Source organism: Salarias fasciatus, chromosome 1 (assembly GCF_902148845.1).
Source record: "Salarias fasciatus chromosome 1, fSalaFa1.1, whole genome shotgun sequence".
In the NCBI taxonomy this organism is placed as follows: Eukaryota; Metazoa; Chordata; class Actinopteri; order Blenniiformes; family Blenniidae; genus Salarias; species Salarias fasciatus.
In genome coordinates this window covers 29,392,891-29,416,303 of record NC_043745.1, presented here as the reverse complement: position 1 = coordinate 29,416,303, position 23,413 = coordinate 29,392,891, and the positions used below count along the sequence as shown (strand labels likewise).

General features: G+C 40.5%; 3 protein-coding genes across 3 annotated transcripts; 2 read left to right on the top strand and 1 right to left on the bottom strand.

Annotated features, from left to right (window-relative positions):
• Nucleotides 1–3,504: 3,504 nt before the first annotated feature.
• Nucleotides 3,505–8,113, bottom strand: grpr (gastrin-releasing peptide receptor). Its single transcript, XM_030094214.1, has 4 exons — nucleotides 7,806–8,113; nucleotides 5,262–5,613; nucleotides 4,515–4,628; nucleotides 3,505–3,768 (listed from the first exon to the last, which is right to left on the bottom strand). The coding sequence occupies exons 1-4, from the start codon at nucleotides 8,111–8,113 to the stop codon at nucleotides 3,505–3,507; spliced, it is 1,038 nt and encodes a 345-aa protein (XP_029950074.1).
• Nucleotides 8,114–12,241: 4,128 nt separating this feature from the next.
• On the top strand, nucleotides 12,242–18,368 carry LOC115394097 (cell surface A33 antigen-like). The gene is made up of 7 exons (XM_030099266.1): nucleotides 12,242–12,415; nucleotides 13,005–13,171; nucleotides 13,261–13,477; nucleotides 14,419–14,580; nucleotides 14,855–14,971; nucleotides 15,108–15,237; nucleotides 16,705–18,368. Exons 1-7 carry the CDS (start codon nucleotides 12,364–12,366, stop codon nucleotides 17,132–17,134), a joined length of 1,275 nt encoding a protein of 424 aa, XP_029955126.1. The 5' UTR covers nucleotides 12,242–12,363; the 3' UTR covers nucleotides 17,135–18,368.
• A 407-nt stretch (nucleotides 18,369–18,775) lies between these two features.
• LOC115389584 (cell surface A33 antigen-like) lies at nucleotides 18,776–22,978 on the top strand. Its single transcript, XM_030093019.1, has 6 exons — nucleotides 18,776–18,927; nucleotides 20,267–20,430; nucleotides 20,551–20,767; nucleotides 21,015–21,185; nucleotides 21,505–21,624; nucleotides 21,707–22,978. The coding sequence occupies exons 1-6, from the start codon at nucleotides 18,882–18,884 to the stop codon at nucleotides 21,859–21,861; spliced, it is 873 nt and encodes a 290-aa protein (XP_029948879.1). The 5' UTR covers nucleotides 18,776–18,881; the 3' UTR covers nucleotides 21,862–22,978.
• Nucleotides 22,979–23,413: the final 435 nt, after the last annotated feature.

Sequence of the window (23,413 nt, the reverse complement as noted above, 5' to 3'; positions counted from 1 at the left end):
AATAAAAGATGTCTCGTCCGCTTGAACAGTTACTTTTTTCTTCTTCATGTTGTGATTTTTGTCTTTGTTGAAGCACAATTACAAATTGATTTCCTGTGATTTCAATTTGCTTTCCAAAATCAACCTTAAATACACGAGACAACAAGAGAGGAAGCAGTCTGACTGAACAAATTTGCAGACAAAATAAACCATTTTATTCAGTTTGCTTTGGTTCTTCCCTGAAAACGTTTGTCAGATGCATAAGATACATAGTCCCAGGCCTGTAGTGAAAAATATTTTTTCAGGAGATGAAACACGTCAACTTCTTACAGAGGATATACTCGGCATCTTACACACTCACTGGGGGAAAAAAAAAAAAAAGAACCCTAAAAATGTAATATAGAAGATGGATAAATCATGAGATAAATGCAGGGTTGTAAAAACATGCCTTCACTGTTTCTTTAATCCAATCAAACCTGCAAAAAACAATCATCAGCATTAGAGGCGTCACATTTCCTGTGAAGCAAAAAGGAAACATCATCATGACATTTAGAGACCACTGATGTTAGTGGGCAGTTTTCAAGTCTTTCTCAAGCACAAGGAGATCAATACATCCAGAGTAAACACTTTCACGACCCCTGACCTCAGGATGTGAAGGAGTTCAGGAGGGCTGGAGGTGTTTTTACTTCAATTTGCTGCCATGTGTTTCGAACGCCTCAAGGCTCTGTTCTGAAAGAGAGAGTTGAGGCTGGAAAGATGTTTTCCCGGTTATAAAACTAAAGGTTTTATAACCTTTGATCCACAAGAGAGTTAAAACTGAAACCTTTCAAATAAAAACTTAAAAGAATTTAAAAAAATCACACCAAGTCTTTCTCCATGGTGTAATCTGATGTACCGTCACCTGGATGACTGAGAACTTACTTGAATATGAAATGGATAGTTTTGCAGAAAACGTTATGAAGCCAAATTTAGAAGAAACGTAGATGTTTGATTTAAGGTCGAATATTATGATCGATCACAACTGAATGAAGCAAGAATGAGAACTTTGTTGTCCTCATATCAGTGTCACTCACACGGTTCACTCTAAACCTAGTTTTATGAGCTTAGTGTTCAGTCAGTCATGCAAAGGTCAGAAGATGGTGAAGAAACTCAGGTAAAGGAGCAAATGTTTGGCTAATTTATTGTAAAGAGTAGGCGGACGAGATTTAAGATGAGCCTGGAACAAACGTCTCAGTGAGATTAACGGTCAGCTGAGTGGAGAACATGAAGCGATGCAGGTGCAGACAATTAGACTGAAGACGCAACATGAGACCTGGAACAGGAGGAGAGTCAGCGACGTCTGGAGACTCCGTGAACATGAACCTGAACACTGAAGCGCGATGTGACGAGACAAAACCTTTGAGTCATTACAGTCATTAAGAAAAGTCTTTAAACATAGAATCATATAAACAGTAGGACCACAAATAAACTGTTTTAACAAATCCTTCACGGGCATATTAGATGCTCCAACATCTTCATCCTGGATGTGCTCGTCTGTGGCTTTCCATGTGAACTGAATTGAATTGAAGTGAATTTAACTGAATTGAAATCTAGTGCACAACCTCCAGGGCTCAGTCTATTCCTCCACTTGTTGTTTGCTCCAGCTGCTGTTGTGTTCATGCTCCGGCTTCGCCTGCTGCTCCCGTCATCATCCGCCTTGTTTCCATCTGAGACGGAGCATTTCAAACCATCTGAATGGCTCATCAACAACAATCCCAGTGATCACTGATCACCGAGTGACCTGCGTCTTTGAAGGCCTCACAAAAGAAAAAAGATCTACTTGGGAATAATAAATGACGTCTTCAAGTGCATCAGAGAAACAGTGGATGAGCTTTCAGAGTAAAGGGGTAATAATATCTTTTTAAATAAGTAGTTTGGCCTTGATCAACATCAGATTTGTGTTTTATTCCACTTTCCAAAGACCGGATTGAAGATTAAAAGCATTGGTACCTTTTCGCGACAGCAGTAAAGCTTCATGAACCGAAGAGATGGTGAGTGTCTGCTCATGTCTGGACATTAATATCCCCTAGACTCGTTTAAGCGTTTAAAAAGCAGAAATCCCACAAAATTAAATACACCTGGTTGGTGGTTCTTTGAAGTGTGTTAGTTGATTTGTTTAAAACACATAATAATGCGCTTGACATGCTTGAATCACGCAGGAACTTTCATTTATTAACACATCACTGCACTACCTCACGTCAGGAGTTTCACACTCCTCAGCGATGCCTGAAAGCTTCCGTTGGAAAGCCAGCAGATAATGTTAATGAGTCGTCTATTTATAACGTTCTTTCACTTATTCGCTTCACCACCTTCGCATTGTTCACACTCCTCCAGAATTTCATTTTCTTGCATTTCCTGATAAAGGGCCTTTTTTCTTTTTTTTTTTGTTTCCCGTAAACTATCAGCAGGACTTCATATCTAAATGTGCATTTTTCAAGACCTGGCCTGTGTGTGTTTCATCCCCTGAGATACGAACTAATCCTTGTTTATGCTGCACTCTTTCCCCACAAATGGGCTGTGACATTTTAAGTGAGGAGGTGAGACTATGCAAGACACAAATTTGGCGGCGGGCCCTCCACACAAGAATCAAACAAACTTTACTCGGACTGAATTATTACGCCCCTCTCAAAACAACCTTCTGGAATATTCTCAGCATGTGTAGCACTCCAAATTAGGACATCTCTTCATGCTATGTAACATGTTGCCTGGAAATAAGATGTTGAAGTACAGGATAGTAACGTCCAGGAGCGCAGCGCAGCAGGACTTAGTGTTGTTGATTAACTTGAAACCTGGATATGCTCGTTAATTTAATCACCATTTTTTGTGAGTTTTCGTTTACGATATATGAAAAGAGACACAAACCTGAGTGGGTTTAACACAGCTTGAAACTGGTGTGCGTTTATTCTCTTTGAGAAATGCACATAAATGATCACAAACAATGAAAAAAGTACAAACACGTCAAGTTTCACAGTTTTCACAGCACCTGATACTTAGATATATTGCTCACACATAGTGACAAACTGCCAACAAATTAAAAATCAGTTCATAGCAGGATACTCAATGACATACAAATACCACAATTTAAAGCATGTTCAGCAAAACAGATCAGAAAAGTGTGCATTGTATTTCAGTTATGAAATAAGTTGCGGCTGCAAACATTAGATGAACAGCTGTGCTCTTTATTGGTAGAGAATCCAAATGTCCATCAATTAATTAATGAATGAAAAATCAACATATGAAGCATTTAAATAACAAACACTATGCGTGGTTATTGTACAATATGAGACATTAACTGCACTTACAACGAAGCCTGAACACTTTATACAGTCACAGTTAATCAATTCCATAATCACAGTATCAATGCAATCAATACAATAAAAAGCCAACGTCACCAAAAGTGATGATAGAGCCATTGTCTTGTGTTTCTCCTAGAAACCTGAACTCACAGAGAAAACATCAACACGTACAGACCGCTGCTGTCCTCTGTCACACCTGTCGGCCGTTGATCATGGTCAGACTTGCCAGGGAGTGACGGGTGCTGCGCACAGACGTCACCCGGGCGTTATAGCGAGTGGAACTCGACAAGGAGTGCTTGACGGTCACGTACCTGCAGCAACACAGCTGCTGGTTGAACTGCTTCTTGAAGCTGTTGCTGAGGAGGTAAAGGGCAAAAGGGTTGAGGCAGGAGTTGGTGAAGGCCAGGATGCGAGCCGCGATGCTGCACACCAGGTGAGGGAGAGAGGTGTCCACCTGCAGGACGAGACAGAGGAAGGGAAACTCTTTAGAGGAACAAACAAATCATATATAACCGCAGAAAAACAGATATTGCGGCATTTCCCATGTAGACACCTTATCGTCACAAGCCTTTGCTTCAGGACTTTATTTTGAACCATAACTTTAAATTTCTTCAGACTTCCTTAGTGTTTTCAAATAAAAGCTCCATGTTTTAAAGAGAAATCATCGAGCATTTACATTGATTATTGTTTTGGGTCGTATATTGGTGATCTGAAGAGGGCTGAGACTGCAAACAGCTTCTTCTCTGAGGCTGTGATTTCCAGACTGTCGTCTGCAGGTTGTGCTGCTGATTGCATGAAGCTACTTCTTATAAAGTAAGTGTTAAATACTAGACTTTTGTCCAGGTTCTTTCTTTGTTATCATTATTGTGCTGTTATTGTTATCAACATTAGCAATTAAGAAAATTGACAGTTACTCTGTTTACTTCTGAGGCAAATTGTTCCTTTGTATTATTAGAACACTTGACAATAAAGTTAAATTAATGACGTTAGAATTAGAAGGAAGTCAGACTTATTATGCATTAGTATACTGAAGAACAAATACTTCCGAAATATTAAGACTGAAACTATTCAAACATTACTGGTTGTGTGTTTTTTGAAGATATTTTCTTATCACTGAGATCTTATTCCATCCGGTAGGTCAAACAAAAGCAATACAAAGAAAGAAAGACAGAAACAGACTGCGGATTGGTGAACAGGTACCTGGGAGTAGTGATAGGAGCGGTATAAGTAGATGACGTGATTGGGTAACCAACACATTGCAAAGAGAGCAACAAACACCAGCACCGTCTTGGCCAGTCGCTTTCTTGACTCGACCTGTTGATTAACAGCAAAGAAAGGTAAAAATTAAGGAGCGATTTTGTGAGGCTGAAGTCAGGCCCTTCATTCTGGTTTATCGCAGAGGGAAATCATTGTTCCATTCATGTTTCTGTGTGACTGAACTGTAAAAAGTCAAAGTTTTCGAGAGCTGAATTACTTCTGTCCTTGTGTGTGATGCTCCTGGTGTTTTTGTTTTTGTGGTTCGCCGTGTTGCATTCCTGCGTGTTTCAGGGTGTGTCTGTGTTTGGTGTTGTTCTGGTTTTACACTTCACGTCGGGTTTCAAGTTACCGCGTGTTCCCCGGTCTCCCCTCACGCCTCGTGTCCCATTACTCTGCTCTCATGTCCTCTGAGCTCCTCAGTCTGTCCTGATTCACCTTCATTGTAGTTTATTGCTTTGGTTCGTCATCTGTTCTAGAGTTGTGCTGTTGGTGAAATGGGCATGGCTAATGTGAAAAAGCCAACACGGCACTTGTGCGTCAAAATGTTCATATCTGTGCATCTCGATTCTATTTTTGATTCCAACACACTTTCATATGAAGCCACCATTCTGTCATGGTGAGGAATCTCCAGATGGAAGTGATGGATTATTCTGTGTCATGTCAGTCACCTATCTCAGTTTCAGCACTCGCCTGTCGCTGAGCGTGCACGTTTCCCTCCACAGGCAGGTTCGAGGCGCTCTTCAGGAGACTGCGGGCAATGAAAGTGTAATATATGGAGATGACTAGCAGGGGAATGATGTAGAATATGAGAAAGAAAGCCGTGGAGTGAATCTGAGGGTGCAGCTCTCCGGCATGGGGGTAAGGAGCGCAGGTGATGAAGCTCTCGTTGGTGGAGGTGACAGTGAAGGTGTGAAGGTCGGAGAAGATGGCCTCGGGGATCGCCAGGAGCAGGGAGACCAGCCAAATCAGCGCTGCTCGCAGGACGATGCTGGCCGTGGTCATCGACGTCTGGATGTCCAGCGGTTTGACAATGGCCCTGTACCTGATAGGCAGACAGACAGATGCTGTTAGATGGTAGTGATCTCCTCACCTCTTGATCTTGAACATCATCTGTGAAAATACAGTGAAACAGTGAAAACAGCCCCCATCTAGACAAGAAGACGTCACTGATTCTCATCATCAGTATTTATGGAACTTGACAGTACCCTGATTATTACAGTAATACACAAAGAAAAGAGCCCCCCCCCCCCCCCCCCCCCCCCCGGGAACATGTCAAAATCATGTTGAATAAATGCCAATACTTTAAGTTTATATGTGATTGAACCTTTGTGAAAGTGCAAAATGAACTAAAGTGACATAATTTTTCAGTTATAATACCAACTGTGAAAAATTCTGAACTGTCAAAGTGCAATACCAGTTTGTCCAGTGATCTTTTTACACAGAAGTTGAAGTATTTCTTCAAACTCGCAGCTTCAAATTTGAAGAATCAATTATTATACGTAAGGAGGTAGCCCACCATGGAGTGTGTGTGCTGCTTTTAACTAATGCAATTAATAATTGAAAAGCAGATTTTTTTTTTTTTTTTTTTTTTTTTATAATTTTTTATTTTGAGGAAAATCAAACATTGGTTCTCAGGCCACAATCATTTTGAAAACTTTTAAAGCATATAAACAAAAATACACAACCGGGTATGTGATCTTGCTCTTATGAGGCATATTTACCTGACCTCAAACATACTCAGAGGTTCCTTTGTTTTTTTGTAGTTTTTTTAAAAACAGACAGTGGAAAAAGAATCTTATTACAGGACTCAAACCCTGGTTTATATTCTAACGTTCTCACAAGTTTGCAAAAATGTTTTTTATTTGCACAGAATATCTGCAACACAGCTGAACAGTGTAATATGATGAGAATGTGTTCGTCATTTTGGAGAAATACTGCCAGCATGTTCTCTCAGTTACAATCTTCAATAGAAGTTTAACTATTTTAATGTGACTTTCTTTCTTTCTAAGGAATACTAAAAGATAAGGCGTCTTTTTCAATTGAAGAACAGCCAATGGCAAACATTTCTGAAGAAAAAGATAATACAATATGTCTCACAATACTTGTATATTATTTTATCATATTGCAATTGATAAGTAGATTACTTGAGCCGAGGTGTAGGTTAAAGTAAAGGAGCTTTGAGGCAATATGGCACATTTTCAGAGCAAAAATGACTCACGTTTCCATTTAATGGTGATGGGGAGGTATGGTGGTTAGCATTATAGCGTTAAATCTCACAGTAAATACATCCCTGCTTCTAGATTAAAAGCGCCACACAGATGGCAAGAGAAGGAGGCCTGTCAGTAGTTCCATTGTATAAAACCAGGGAATGGACAAGCAGAGGCACAAATAGACATCCTTTGGTGGACTGGTTAAAGCACTCACTTTATCGCAAGAAGGTTGTCTGGTGTGTGTGTGTGTGTGTGTGTGTGTGTGTGTGTGTGTGTGTGTGTGTGTGTGTGTGTGTGTGTGTGTGTGTGTGTGTGTGTGTGTGTGTGTTTTTCTCCTGTGATGGACCAATGACCTGTATTCCATGCTCTCACACTCAGCTGGAATTGGCTCCAGAGCCTGTTGCTCTGTGTTCGATAAAGCAGTGAAGCAGTTCAGAAAGCGAACAGACAGACTGGTGGATGCACATTAAAGCAGTGTTGAGTCTGTTCTTCCCACCAACGGCATCAACTCTGACAGAAACCTGTGTGGCTTGGTTATCCATTCATGTTTGCTCCATGCAGACACAATTCACTGTTAAATACAGTATTGCAAATCTATCATCCTGTTCCTTAGAGAAAAGAGTGAAAAAACGTTATTTTTATGTTGACCATGGATGTGTTTATCATAAAAACAGTGCAAATGACAGAGTTGAAGTAATCAAAATTTAAGTTAACAAATATTTTCATATTGAATAATCCTCCAAACAAAGTTTTAACCTGTAAGCAACCAAACATGTCATTTAAATGTGTTGTGACTCATGATTTCTGACTTCATCCTTTACACCAGCTGACGGCTCTGCACAGAAACACCTCTGCTGTACCTAATATTCCGCTGGTCAATACGCAATAAGTCACACATCGCATTTGTGCATATGACCAAACTTAAAGAGAACTATAAAATGATGAGAACTGTTAAATGATAGAGATTGATGCAGGAATCGTTAAGCTTTATTATTAAAGTTTCTTTAAGGAAAGGGCGTCCTACCTGTCAGCGGAGAGGGCTGTGAGCGTGAATACAGACACTCCGACCGACGTGAGCTGGATGAAGGGGATGATCTTACAGCCGATCCTCCCGAACATCCACTCCTCCGTCAGGTAGCGGCTGGCGTCCACCGGAGCGCAGGTCACCAGCAGCAGGACGTCCCCGAGCGCGAGGCTGGACATGAAGAGGTTCGGCACGTTGCGCATGGACTTGGCAGAACAAAACGTCTTGATGAGCGTGATGTTGCCGATCAGCCCCAAAACTATAATGATGCCGTAAAGAGAGGCGATGGTCAGGCCGGTGTACCACATGCCGCGCTCCGTGTGTGAGGCGACGCGTCTGCTTCCATCCGCCGCTTCTCCCCAGCTGTCATCACAGCGAGATGCTTCTCAATGAAGCTCCTCAGAGGAAAAAAGAGAGCTGAGTGGACGCTGCTCTAAATTACACAATAAGCAATTGGCCAATGTGTGTCCATCGTGTTGGCTTTAGGATGAGGAAGGACCTCAAAGCAAACTCTAAATAAAGATTTTTGGTTTAGTGTGTCTTTTTCTTTAAATCTCGCTATTCAACTCAAAATCAATCGTCTTTGTCACGTGTCTCTGGGTTTTTCTATTGGTACCAGACGTTTAAACATTATTGACCATGATTACCAGAAGACAGGTCCCCCAGGGGGTCCCACCTGGATCTCCTGAAGGAATTATTGAACATCCTGCACCGATGCTTCCAGGCTTTATTGAGGTTTCTCCTGACAAGTTGATTGTTGTACATTTTTTTTCAGTTTTAAGGTATTCTTAATGAAATGTGACTGAGAGAATGTTATTAAATGAAAAAGTGTCTGCAAATAATTTGGATTTTAAGAGGCATTTTAAGAGCTTGTTGTTTTTTACAATTCTCATCAGCCATAGGTGTTTGAGCGAGTCGATTTCCAAAAGAAGAGATGGCAGGAAATTGTTGGCCTGAGCTGAAAAGCTTCACAAGTCATCTTGAGAAAGAATGAAACAATCAATGAACCCTGACAGGTAAAGCTCTTTAAACACTTCATTAGAGAGAGAAAGAAGTTTTCACATGAAATAGGTTCGACTTGTATTGTATTGTATTTTCTGCCAATAAGGTTGTGAGTGGATTTTTAGAGTTTTTTATTTATCTAAATGTAAAGGCCTGCAGCTGAGATTGTTGCTATGTGTCAGCTAATAGAAAACAACAAGTTTGAGAGACAGACGACAAAACAGTGATCAAGGTGAACTGCAAGAGCCACGGTGTTGTCTCAAACACCTAACAGCTTCAGTTATGCTATAATGTCTCCATGCTAAAAGACAGTTCTGTGGAAGGTTTTAATCAGCTTGCTGTTGATATTTACACTCGGATCACAGGACACAACCTGGTCAGTCATAACTGTCAGGTCTGTGTTGTAAAATCTCGACGTCGTAGCTCAAAATGCCGTGCTGCTCTTGATTAGATCAGAAAATAAAAGATGTGAAATTTTGGATTTTAGGCAGATTATTTTTGCTGCATGCAACATATGAATGTAACACTATAAGCTGATTCTTAGGAAAGAATTATACAGCCATCAGTCCATGAGTTCATCAAATAAAAGTATTGGAAGCTGAAGCTGAGCTCAGCAGACTTCAGGTAAAAAGGCAGACTACATAATAAACATGCACACGCTCCACCGATTAACCCCACTGGACATGTTTTTGATTGCTTTATAATGTGTGAGAGGATCAGAGAAAAAACACACTCATTCACCGAAAGAATATGCAAACTTCACACAGGAAGAAATGAACCTGACAGTGAACCACAATCTTTTCACTGCATGACCCTATAATTACAGAACAATTCATGAACTATTATTATCAACAATCAGCAACAGGAGGTTTAATTATCCATCATGGCTGCTGGCAGGTATCGTGTACCCATGTCTTTTCAATCAGGTGAAAATCTATTTACTGCGAAGCCAGAAGCATGTGGCACAGCAGCGGGGAGTGTGTCATTTTCACCTCCTGTGAGGAGCATGGGATGCTGTGTCTTTAAGATGAATTTACCTGATCTCCTCATGGCTCCACATTGTGCACTCAGCAGGTTTCTGTAGAAAATGATGCCTCTTCATTTCCCCAGGAAAATGGAACTTTTCAGGATGAAAGAGGAATTACAGGCCTTCAGCAGACACTCAAGTGGAGAAATGGTTTGTGAAAGACCTCTCGCAACAGTGCACTGAATCACATGTTCAGCACAGCGATCTCACACACAAACACAAAAGAAACTGTGACAGATAATCCAGCAGGGTCTGATACTCCAGGGAGAAAGAAGCCCTCTTATCCCTGTCAGTTACTCATAAACTGTCACTCGGAGTGACAACTGCTGGGAGTCCTGAAGCCATCACATGGAGGTAAGGGAGCACAAAAGATTAAAGAGGTCACCATGTTCATATGGGGAAAATAAGTGGGAATGTACACTGATGGAAATAATATATTATGTTTTGTCCCATTTCTAAAGAGGATTGTGACTGAAATCACAATCGAGAAAAAAAAATTACACATGAAGCACAAAATGTCATGTAAATATCAAGCAAATAATGCTGTGATGCTTCCACTATAATCAGGCGCTGGGTGCCTAATTTGTATAATAAAAATACACAGCACAATCATCTGTAATTGCAATCGGCAGTCTGTTCATGGGAGGGTCACATAATGACATATTGGATTTCTTGTAGATCTGCAGATAACTGCAAAAAAAAGTTTGCTATGTATGCAAGAACTGCACCGATGGTTCGAATTTCATGGGAGAAACCAGAGAGAGAAGTCGTCAACTGAAATGTTGGGTGACGGCATAAAATGTTAACAGGTAGCAGCTCTGACGGAGTGATGCATAATGAGAGTTTCATGTAAGTCAGCATTGAGTAATGACATAAAGCTTTATCAAATCTTTAAAGAATGGGTAAACGATTTACAATTAGCAGTGGTGAAAGACACATCACCTTTATCCCACATCACAGGTCAATTATTTTCTGTATTTATATCATGGTACCGAGCCAAGAATACCTGAAATGGTGAATATATGTCCATATAGTGCAAACTCCTCAAACTTAAGCAGCTCCTTCAACAGCTTGTGATCACAGGAGTGCTCAGACATGGAGTTGAAATGACAGGAACACATATCTTCTCTTCTGCACTGGCAGAACTGCTAATTATCTCCCTCTTGTTAACAACATAGAGTAATTTCCAGTTTGGATTGATTACACTACTGTTTAGATTGAAGTAATGAGAAAAAAAAAAACATGTTAATAAAAACTATTCTGTTTATCAGTACCATTTAAATAGAACGATCACTGATTTTGAAGAACAAGATTGTATCATATGAGAATAAAAAGTAAATATACTATTTTTGAAAATTGCCGAGTTAATACAAAACATCCCAGTCAACAGGGATTGATTGCACCTCTGACTCCTAGGTTGGTCACATCACAGAGTCGAATGTCTGTATATAAAAAAAGAAAAACATGAAAACATGAAGTAATGTCTTCATCCTCTTATGAACTCTGGTGTAGAGATGGAATCCTTCTCTGATCGTGCACAGGCTCCTCATTAGTGTCAGAAACCAAAGGTTTATTCTGAGTTAAGACATCATGTTGCAGGTGATTCTTCCAACACTTGACACTAAAGCACTGCAGCCCTTTTTACATTAAAATTTATGTCAAATATGCCATCCATGTGTTCATCAGTTGGAAATCATCAAAGGCCAGATACATATAGATCAGGGTTGGTCAAAACATGTTGCTGGCCAGTTTCTGATTTATCTGTTAAAGAACAACAACTAACAGCAGCAAAAAATCTCTACTCCACAACTGAAATTGCAGAAGTTTTGTTTTTGTTTTCAAATGGAAAACTTGGCATTGATATTCTCTCTCTCTCTCTGTCTCTCTCTCTCTCTCTGTCTCTCTCTCTCTCTGTGTATGTGTGTGTGTGTGTGTGTGTGTGTGTGTATTTGCCTCAAGGTGAGAAACCCCAGACAAACCAGTTCAACAGGAAACTGAAATGCTTCTCCTCTTTTAACTGATGGCCCATACAAGTTATTCTGTGCGCCTTCCGAATGTTTGGTCTCCTCCTTTACTCTCTTTGCTCTCCTCTCGTTTCTCTCTTACAGCAAAACACTTGCTTTCTTTCACAAGGTTGTACATTTTGAATATCAATTACTTGGTGTCTGTTGTGCGTTTTTTAAATTGTAGAACTAAAGTCAAAAATGTGTTTAAAAAAATTATTCATGTTCATAAAAATAGCCTAAAGTCCACAGAAAGAGTTCCATTGAGGCGTTCTTCCTGGTAAACGCAGGTGAGACAGCAGGTTGAGACAGGTCCGGTGGGCGGGGCTAGAATGTTCGGCGGCAGCGGGAGCTGCGGCGATTGGCGGGCGGAGCTGTCAGTCACGGCGAGGCGGCGGGCGCGCCCAGCGGGCTCATCACCGGGTTTCGATGCAAATGATCACCGGGCGGCTCGACTTCACCTTTCAGACTGAGACGGAAAGCTGCCGGAGCCGCGAGAGTCCGTGCGTTTAGTTAAAAGTAAGAAATGTTGGCGATGGAGAGGCGGATTCCCGCTGCCCTGACTCTCCTGTGTGCGGGTGAGTAGTTTGATTCTCTGGAAGTGTTTGTGCCTTTGCGCCCTGCGGAGCTGCCACACCTGTTTACGCACCTTCAGGTTCACCTTCTGAAACACGAACAGGCCTGAAAAGCCTCCTCTCCGTCTTATCAGCTCGTGTTAATCATCTTATTTAGCAAATTCATGCAATGTAGTAGTGTGTAATAAAATAATATTTCAAAGTTTAATTAGTGCGCTTGTAGTCTGTCGTGCACAGTATGTACAAGTATTTATTTTTTGGGATCAACTTCGAGTTTCTGCTGCTGGACGAAGATACATTTTTTAGGGGGAATCAAAAATTGAGAAAAGAGGGTGTGAGGCGCTCCTCGTGTCTCCCTTTTAATATCTCGATCAGTAAATGGAAATAAGCATTTTTTTAGTTGTTCAGTTAATTTATGTATCATTTTGTTTTTGTTTCATTTCTGGGTTAATTTCTAGAGAAGCATAGATATCTGGCTGTCACGTGCACAGCACTGAAAAGAAACGCTGTAATCAGGATGTATGTGCTTCCTGAATGAATGACGAGCTACCTCTGTTTAATGCTGATCATTTCACTGTTCTTCACTTCACAGTGTTGTCGGGGGTTGGAGCCCTGGAGGTGGTCATCCCTCTGGATCAGTATGAGTTTGCCAGAGGGGACAACATCACACTGCCCTGTTCCTTTACAAGCAAGGTCAAGCCACCTGAGGTTGTCATTATCACATGGTCGATTGAGGGCTTACAGGCTAATGCTAAAGAGGTCAGCACCCCCCCCCCCAAAAAAAAAAAAAAAAAACTGAAAACATTGTTATCTTTGAGCATTCTTCTAATTCTACTGTCTTCCTACAGAATGTGATCCTCACCCACTACCATCCTATTAGAAAAACTGATATCAGTCAGTCGTATGAAGGCCGGGCTTCACCAGATATTGACGTCCCAAAGGGGAAGGCCAACCTAAAGCTGAAATCCATCATGCTGGGCGATAACAAGATGTTTGAGTGCCGTGTCCAGATCCCAGGCGACGATGAAGGAACGCCGGCGGACACTGCACGTCTGGTCGTTCTCGGTAATACGTGGTGCAGTTTTAAAGTGTTTGTAAAGACCTGAATGTTGTTTGTGTCTTCACATGAATGTCAAGATTGAGAGAGGTCATTCATAATCTTAAAATACCAGCATCCACCATTATGTGGGCTGGTTTTTCTTCAAAATGTCTAAAATTTAAAAAAAAAAAAGTGTTTTCAGAGTCTACTTTCATCCTTCCTTCACACTTCCTCTAAGAGTGTAAAGGCGCAATGATTGTGGATCATTTTTAGTTGAATTAGTTGTTTTTCACCTTGATCAAGGTGAAGCTTGATCTTTAAGTTAACTTGAAAGTAATAACCTCAGTTTTGCTTTTGGCCACAGGATTGCTCAAGTATGTCCTGATTACACAACAGTGTCTGTATTTTCGAGTGAATGTGGCAACATTCATTGTGCTCGTTTAGAGCATCGAGAGGCTCTGAAAACTGAAGTTTTTGAGACGGCTTCCGAAGTGCAACGTCCCATTAGAAACAGGGAAATCAACTTTTCTCTAAACGCTGCGCATGCGCACTGTGGTCAGTCGCAAGCTTTCCTGCGCTTGCAACTCAACAGTCACAGTAGTTTGTGCTGCTCGCTCTTTTCAGTTTAACAGAACATCTCCATCAGTTTGTACATTTACTCCACAGTCATCTGAATCGCAGAGAAAGACACCGAAAACACTTGGTGTCCCTAAATGATGAAGAAAGACAGTCTGAAGAACCTTCAAGGCTATTATTTTTGAAATGTTCCCCAATTAGTTTTCTGAAAGGAGAAGCATCCCATTTTTATTTGAATGTTGCCACATAAACAGGGTCTCAGGATGAAAAGAAATATTTCACCATGTGTTGTGAGAAACTGTTCCCACTTCATCTCTGGCCTCTCAGATCGAATATTATATATTGGGAAAAAAAAAAAAACATCACGAGTTGTTTCATGTACACTTTGCAGTGGCTCCGTCGAAACCCATCTGTAAGATTGAGGGAAAAGCGGAGTACGGCCAGAACATCAACCTGACCTGTCACTCGGAGGAAGGTTCCCCGCCGCCTGAATATTCGTGGGAAGTGTTTGATGTGGAAAGGCGGCCCCGTCAACTCCCCGGTGTCTCTAACAGTGAGTGCCAGCGACAGTTTTGTCATTTAAAAATGTATTTGGCATTGTTTCCATGTGGGTAAGGATCTCATCACTTTTTACTCCTCGTATTCTCAAAAGTGCTCAAGATGTGAATTTGTTCTATTTGTATAAAATCTTCATTCTCATAGACTAAGAAACATTTGAATTACAATCAAGGGCTTTTTAAAGTCCTGTTAAGCTGATCCTCGGTGAGATTAAAGTCTCTGTTACATGATGCCTACAGTAATACAGTTGATTCCTGACTGTCTTTCAGGGGGAGCCATTAAGCCTCTATTGAATATCTCCAGAGAAACCTCAGGATTCTACATTTGCACCTCGAAGAACAAGATCCGGTCTGCCAGCTGCAACATCACCCTCGCGGTTATGCCACGTAATTAAAAAACCGTCCAACAGGCACCGTTTCTTGACTTTTAGATTAGTATATCTTTGCAGAGTTCCATCACAATATGCATTCTTCTTTTGCTCCCTCCCTCCCTCTCTCTGCTCATGCTCCTCCAACCCTGCAGCATCCATGAACATCGGTTCCACTGCTGGAATCATAGCTGGAGTTGTTGCCTTTCTAATCGCGCTCATCGTCATCATTTACTGTTGCTGCTGTCGAAAGAAGAAAGAAGACGACAAGGAATACGCCATGGGGTGATTATCTTGCAGCCACACACAGAACGTACAGTGGAGCTGGTGGTCGGTCACATCAGGCTTTGAGATTACAGGAAGAGAAACTGTGTGCTGTCCATTGTTGCTCTGACTGAAAAGTTTTTTCATTTTTTTCTTTTTTGTGAAGTTCATTGTATTCAAACAGGAATGTAAAATGTGGAAAAGCAGAATTAATTAGTTAAATGGAACTGCTCACAGCCAAGTGTTGTGGTTGCTTTTAAACAGAAGTTCCCATCAGAGTAGTGTTGATGCACAGAATGTTTCAGCTCTCAGATTGAGGTTGCTTTTAGTTTTACATCCTTTTGATTAAATTATTCACAAAGAAACCCAAACACGCCTGATTATATTATGAGTTATCAAAGATCGTGGAGGTCATATTGCTCCATTTAATTTAAAAGGATTTTTTTCCATTTGTGTTTACAACGCACTTAGTAATGAGAGCCAACAAAGCTCTAAATATAAGCATAGAAAATACAGCCAAGTTTAATTCTTCACTCACTTGGCATTCAAATGTGTGCACATTATTTTAATGAGGAAATACATCCAGGAACACGTTACGCTGAATCCCATTTCACCCCTTAGCCCTCCCCCTTGGCCCTACCCCTCCGTTTTGCACGTTCACGTGGAGGGGTAGGAGCGTCCCAATTGTCATTATAACGGAGGGGTAGGGGGAAGAGGGAGGGCTATTCACCCCTCCAAACCGAGATTCTCTGGAGGCACACTCCAAACGGAGGGGTATGATGCAGTGGCGGCCGGTGGCGAGAGGCAGTGGTGGGAGCGCTTGTTTTGTCCGCCTACACCGCGAGTGTCGGGCGGGGTTAGTTCACTTCCGCATTGGCGAGAGCACTCGTTTCCATACCCGCGCATTCTAGGTGCATTCCAAACACAACAGATAAACTGCCCACCTGGAATGCGCGAGTGTATAAACGAGCGCTCCCGCCAATGCGGAAGTGAACTGACCCCGCCCGACACTCGCGGTGTAGGCGGACAAAACAAGCGCTCCCCTCGCCACCGGCCGCCACTGGAAAGCCTTGCAAAATTGGCAAGATGGCGGCGTCCGCAATGAAAGAAGTTCATAAATGTAAATATTTTCTCGATGAGTAAGGTTTTAAAATGTAAGAAACATTCTTTTTTTGGCAAACAGTTGTCGCATCTGCCCACATCATCGGCAGCGGCGACTACTGATGACGTACGCGATTGTCGAAGGGGTGTCCCGGAGGGGTTTACTTTCGGCCCTACCCCTTAGCACTCTGTTTCTAAGGGGTAGGGCTACAAAGAGAAATGGGATAGGGCCTTAGTTGGCAAGATTCAAGAGTGCAGGACCTGAAACTGCATCCGAAGCTTCTTGGTCCATAACATCAACACATGCTGCCACCTATTCAGTCACATTGATGCAGAATAATTCATAAAGTTCTTCTAATATTGAGGTATTGTGTGTTGAATTTTCAGAGTTCGCCAGGATGAGTACCACGACAAAGAGGCGGATGGAAACGGTGAGAACCGCCGCCCTGAGAGGGAGGAGAGCGTCCAGAATCACGACAAGTCTGAGGTCAGGAGCGCCACTGATCGACGTGACCAGTACGAGGACAGAAGTGAGCGTGACTACGACCGGGGCCGCGAATACGACGACCGGGGCCGCAACTACGACGACCGGGGCCGCGACTACGACGACCGGGACCGCAACTACGACGACCGGGGCCGCAACTACGACGACCGGGACCGCGACTACGACGACCGTCGCAGCGATTACACCAATCGCCGCAGCGAGTACGACGACCGCGCCAGTGACTACGACAACCGCCGTGAGCGCTACGACGACGACCGCCGCTATGAAGATGAGCGACGCTACGATGAGCGCAGAGATGACGACCGCTATTAGTCACGACGAACGACGACGGCCTGTAAACTTGATCGAACATTCACCTCCAGTTTGGTTTGACTTGACATCGTTGTACGTGATCTAATGAGAACATTTTAACAGAATATTGTTTTGTTATATTTGCCTTGAAAACCAAAGTGTCCCTTTAACTAGGATTTAAAAAAAGGATGCATAATGGGCTTCCTTTTTCATGCAGGTGCAGGGTTTTTAGTTTAAAACTGCAGGTATAGATGAAACTTGGTACGTCACAAAGTGCCCAGAGCAAGATTGCATGCCAGGCTGGGATTATAATGTTCTTTCTAAAGTTTACTGGGTTTTGTGTTTTTAATCAAATGAAATTCAAAATTAATATTTTTGTGTTCTGTATCAATTTTAACAGCTCTCTAATCTGGATTTTGATAATCTGAGCGAAATTTGCACCAACAATAATGAATCATATCCAAAGTATCTGCTGTAAATCTTCTCAGTTGTACAGGAATGTGTACAGATTTCTTTTTTTTATGTTATTTAGGTATGAAATTCTATCAAATGTTCAAAAATGTACAAACTCAGCTGTGAGGGCAGTCTTCCTGAAATGATGAAAACAGGATGTTGTTGTTTGACCATAATTGTGAACGTAATTTCACCTGCTTCTGTCATTTCCTCTGTGACTCACTTTAAAACACAAAAACTGAGTCAAAACATGCAACAGTTGTGGCGATGTTTGAAGGTGGGCTGTGTCGGTCGTAGATTCTTTCAGCATTAAACTCACAGAAGGCTTTTAAGGTTTTTACATTTGTCTCAATTTATACTAGTTATTTTTTCTGTAGCAAAGATTTCTCACCTATAAATGAAAAAATAGTCTTGTTTTTCACTGAATGAAATCATTTTCCATACAGTTACATCATGTGTCCTGCTGTATATAAACGACACTAGATCAGCTTCAATGTTTTTTTAATTGCATTTATCTGTAAACTCACTTTTCAGCTTGATAATGTTGCCACTGATGTCCAGTATGCAATTTTTTTTTGTTTTAATTTTAAAAGTATGTAATCTAAGTTTTAAAAATTTAAAATCTCCCTTTGCCATTTAGTCTTCAAAAATGTTTTCTTCTACTGCATTATTATGGAAATGGGCTGCATGTATAATATCATTTAGTCACTCGAGGGCTTGATTTGGAATTTTTCAGAACTGTTTGTACTTGTGAAACACACTGAACTGTGCTCAAGAACAGAAATAAAACATGTGGACAACATGGGTTTGTTTCTTTGAACCACCACATTTACAAACCGGATGAAATAAAAGGAGCAACGCAGCGTTTGAAGATCTGGAACACTAGATGGCGCTAGAGGGACGAAAACCACCACGCTGGAAACCTCACGACAACATTAAACCTGGTACCGGACTCTTGGTCCGCCTCTCTTATTTTGTATTAATGATGCATCTTCCTACAATAAAATGAACATGTGAAACAAAGAAAGAAATGCCTGAAATGCAGTGAGAGGTGTTTAAGTCATGCCCAATTCTGAAAGTACAAATATTAACAAAAAGCTGTGCAAAAACGATGAATTGAGAAAAAGACAGAATTAATATACTCATAAAAGAGTTGGGTTGCAGTCCGCCAGTGGATGTTTTATTTTATTTTGAAAGCAGCCATTGAGGCATTATCACATCTGGAGCACATCTGTCCAGAGATTATTGGAGGGTTGACTGGAAAACAACTTTCCTCAGAAGCTGTTTATGCAGTCGATTTGCAGTATTTGGAAAAATGATTTTGATCCAGAAGCTTTGGATTTTCACCGTTTTTCTGGCAGGTAAGAGACATAATTATCAAGAAGAATGAAAAACAAACCATGTTTTTTTTTTGTTTTGTTTTGTTTTTTTTTTGTTTTGTTTTTTTAATGGAACAAGGATTCATTTTTGCGTGATTTCAAGTTGATGTAGTTTTTGTTAAGCTGAAAAAATGCTTCTCTCGAAAGAGAAACTCGTTTCAAACTAAACATTATTAAAGGTTCTGATATTATGACTGATAAATGATTACTTTTTGCTAATTACACATTTTTTAACCAGAATTTGTGCAGAGTGACCTGAAAAGTATGTTATTGGCTTAAATTTCCAGGTTCCTGCCTTAATTTAAGAAACATAAAACACAGGGAGACAAAGAACAGAATTTTCTAAATGTACAATATGTGGGACTGTTTAATACATGACTGCATTTTGTTGAGTGAATTGATAATAAAATCAATTTGTCATCAAATATGAGCTGCTTTGCATCTCAGTCACAAAGGTCTAAGTCTCAAATACTTTGAAAAGTAAAGCCGGTTTTTCTGCCTGATAATTTCAAGAACATCTAAGTGGAGTGAGATGTCTAGTGCTATTCAAATAATAAAAAAGTTAAGTTTTTATCAGAAGCATAGCTGATATGAGCAATTCTCTGCACATAATAAATATCCAAAGACCTTCATTTCAGAATTGTTGATTTACATGATTCGGACTTGGTGTTACTCATTGAAGAAATGGTCTTTAGGTCTTTACCAGTCCACAGTGTATGTATTTACATGTCCATAGATGGAAACAATTTCATTTTGAACTGGTACCCCACCCGAGCAGACTGCAAGAACGCAATACACAAAGAAAGCACTGAGCACCAGCAAAAGTCTTGAAGTGATTATAGAAACAGGACAACATTTCTACTTGTGAGCACGGCACATAAAAAAATGGAAAACATCTATTACTACAGAAGATTCTGTTGCTTTTTACTTAAAATTACCAAAGAAGGAAATGTACCTTTTGTAGTGTCTCTTTCAAAGCCCATGACTAAACCCATTACAGATAATGTGGAGCACTGCTGAGGTTACTGCCACACAAGTTTCAGCTTGAGATTACAGCATTATGTGTTCAATAAAGGAATAAAATCATGTGTGTGCACACTGTTGGTGGATCCAGTCACATTTTTTCCCCATCCATGTGATAAAGTTCAACATTGCAAAGGGCTTCTGTTACTTTTCCTTGACACTAAGAACTCAGTTGAGGATTATTGGATTATTTAAGCTGATCTGTTTCTGCTATTTGAAAGCAGTTTGGCCAGACTGTATTCCACTATGTCTTCAGGCCATAATGAATGATCGGATGATTTTTCTTTAATCTGCACAGTTCTGTCAGGTGTAAGGGCCATCAATGTGCACATCAGTAAAGAAAACTACGAGGTACTGAAGGGTGACAGTGCCACGCTGACCTGCACCTTTCAGTCCACTATCACTCCACAACTTGCAATCATCTCATGGTCTGCTGTGGGTACACAACCTGATGATCAGGAGGTCAGTATCTATCTATCTATCCATCTATCTATCTATCTATCTATCTATCTATCTATCTATCTATCTATCTATCTATCTATCCATGACATATTATTATTGGTATTATTTTTATTCTAACAGGTCCTGATCGTCACCCACTACTACCCAATGAAACGCACTGATGTGAAACCAGCGTATGCAGACAGAGTTCTCATGCATGCGGATGTGTTGAGGGGAAAGGCCATGCTGCGACTGTCCTCTGTCACATCAGCAGACGACAAGATATATGAGTGTCGTGTCCTGATCCCAGGTGACGACGAAGGAAAGTCAGCTGCCACCACTCGCTTGGTTGTCAATGGTAATTCAATACAAAAACTGTGATTGGTTCCCTTGGGACTTTTCTTGAGAGGGAGTGTAAATAATTTTAGGTTGAGACCACACACACACACACACACACACACACACACACACACACACACACACACACACACACACACACACACACACACACACACACTTACTTCAGAAATTTTGACCAGAAGTTCTTAACCTTTAATTTTACAGTGAAACGTCAGTGAAAATGTCTCAGTGTCTTCTTTTTCTAGAGCCTGTATCCAAACCAGTTTGTGGGATCCAGGGAACAGTGAGGTCGGGTGAGAACATCAATCTGACCTGCCACTCCGAGGAAGGTTCTCCACCACCCTCGTACAGATGGGAGAGGTGGCACGAGAGCGTAGGATCCAAGCGTCGCTTCATGGCCCACACAACAACTCAAAGTAAGTACTGAGACGCCAGAACTGAACAAAGTAAGAATAGTAATACTTGTATATTGAGTATTCATGCAAAATAATATCCAGTAATCTATCTGGTCACATCTTGGTAGACAACCATGAATGAGTCCATTTCAAGAGTTTGGTTCACAGATTTGTATTCCTAATCTAATCTTTATTTTATTTTATTTTATTTTATTTTATTTTATTTTACTTTATTTTATTTTATTTTATAATGAGCAGTAACCCTAAAATGCACTGTCTGTAAAATCAGAGGGCAAAAAAATATCATGATAGCAATGGCACTTGTCTATTTCTCCTACAGATGGAGGAGTTCTGTCTCTGTACGATATCTCCAATGAGACATCAGGACTGTACTCATGCATGTCATCGAACAAAATCCGCACTTCATCATGCAAACTCAATCTCACAGTCTTACCAGATGGTAGGAAAAAACATTGTTTCATACATTCTTTCGATGATTGCATCTGTACAGGAAGTTATTTCGATCTGCTTCTCTCCATTAGACTTTCCAGGATCTGATGTTTTGGCTGGAGCTGTAGCTGGAGCTGCTGCTGGAGCTGCTGCTGGAGTCTTGGTATCAATTGCTTCTGTTGCTGACAAAATAATACTGGGGGATGGAAACAATGATGAAGGACAAACGCCTCCAAAATCAACCTAGCTGGCTTAATGATCCCTCTAAAGGATCAAATATATTCTTTTTTCTGCTTAGTTGCATAATTCCAAACAGTCCATAGCTGCTGTGCTTAGATCAAATCAAACCATCGTGTCATTAAGACTTACGTTACACACAAATATGAAGATTTGATTGTGGTCTTGAGTCTGAAATAGTTTATACAGGCCGGAGTCATGTGATTTGTAGAGATGATGTGAAAATCTTTCATATTGTATACAAACCATGAATAAACAATATACTTGCATTATTGTTGGAAGTAATGTTCACATACAGTCAAACTTCAATGTTTGTTCATTTTTTTTCATGAAATACTGCAAATAGAAGTTTTGTAGAAAGGTTATGGCAAGTGTCAAATGTCATGCAATAATGATTGTTCCAAATACTAATCCACAACAGGAATAACAAAATTATCTCTGGATAGAGATGTCATCTGCTTTCGAGTGGAATTTAAAGCTTTATTGATCACTTTTAAATGTTTGCACTCCTTGGGCCCTTCATACCTGAGTGATATGTTGCAGCCCTGCAGGCCGACCAGAGACTTGAGGTCAGCTGACCAGCTCCAGTTGGTTGTCCCTAAAACCAGGCTAAAAACCAGAGGTGACAGAGACTTTTTGGTAGCTGCACCCACCCTCTGGAATAGCCTCCCCCTGTATATCACGTCCTCTCAGTCTGTAGGACAGTTTAAGTCCAGACTAAAAACACACTTTTTCTCACAGGCTCGCTAAACTGGAGTGTATCCTGGTGTCTTATTTGTGTTTTATATATATATTTAGGTAAGTCTTTTTACTTTGTATTTCTGTGAAGCACTTTGGTCAACTGAAGTTGTTTTTAAATGTGCTGTACAAATAAAATTGAATTTAATTGAATTGAATAATAAAGAGTCTGGTCATATTATTATGAAATTAAGTACCTTTAATACCAGTGAAATGCATCAAATTTGTTATAGATTCTTTACTTTGAAATAAAAAAAATGCTAATTTTAACATATATGCATGCAAAATGTATCTCCTTTCTCTACCTGTTACTTTTTCATAATATTTGAGTGTGAATCCTGTTTGGTAAGTTTGCACTGTCGTATATAATGGCAATAAAAACAACTCAGGCATGGCACCTCAGACTTTTTTTTCCCTGTTGACATGTGTGTTGCAGCTGTGATCACTTCTTTCGTGTCCAACATTATATTTCTGGCATAACTTTTAACAATATTAAATACTGCAAATAACAAAGACACCTTATATCATACTCTGCATAAAAGCTAACTATTGTTTGTGGTTAACAGTTACAGAAGTTGAGTCCTCCTGTTCAATGCATCAGCTCTGTCATAAATACTAAATCAAACGAATGAAATGATCCGTTTCAGTTTGTATCAGTTGCTTAGGAATATTATAAGAACCCTAAAATACATATTTTCTCTTTGTTACCTTTGGCTAAATGAATAAAGGCCATTGTTTCTCTGTGAATTAACTTGTTCTCACTATAATACCTGTTAAATGAGGGAATAGGACAGTAACACATTTATCAGTTTTTTAGTGAATTA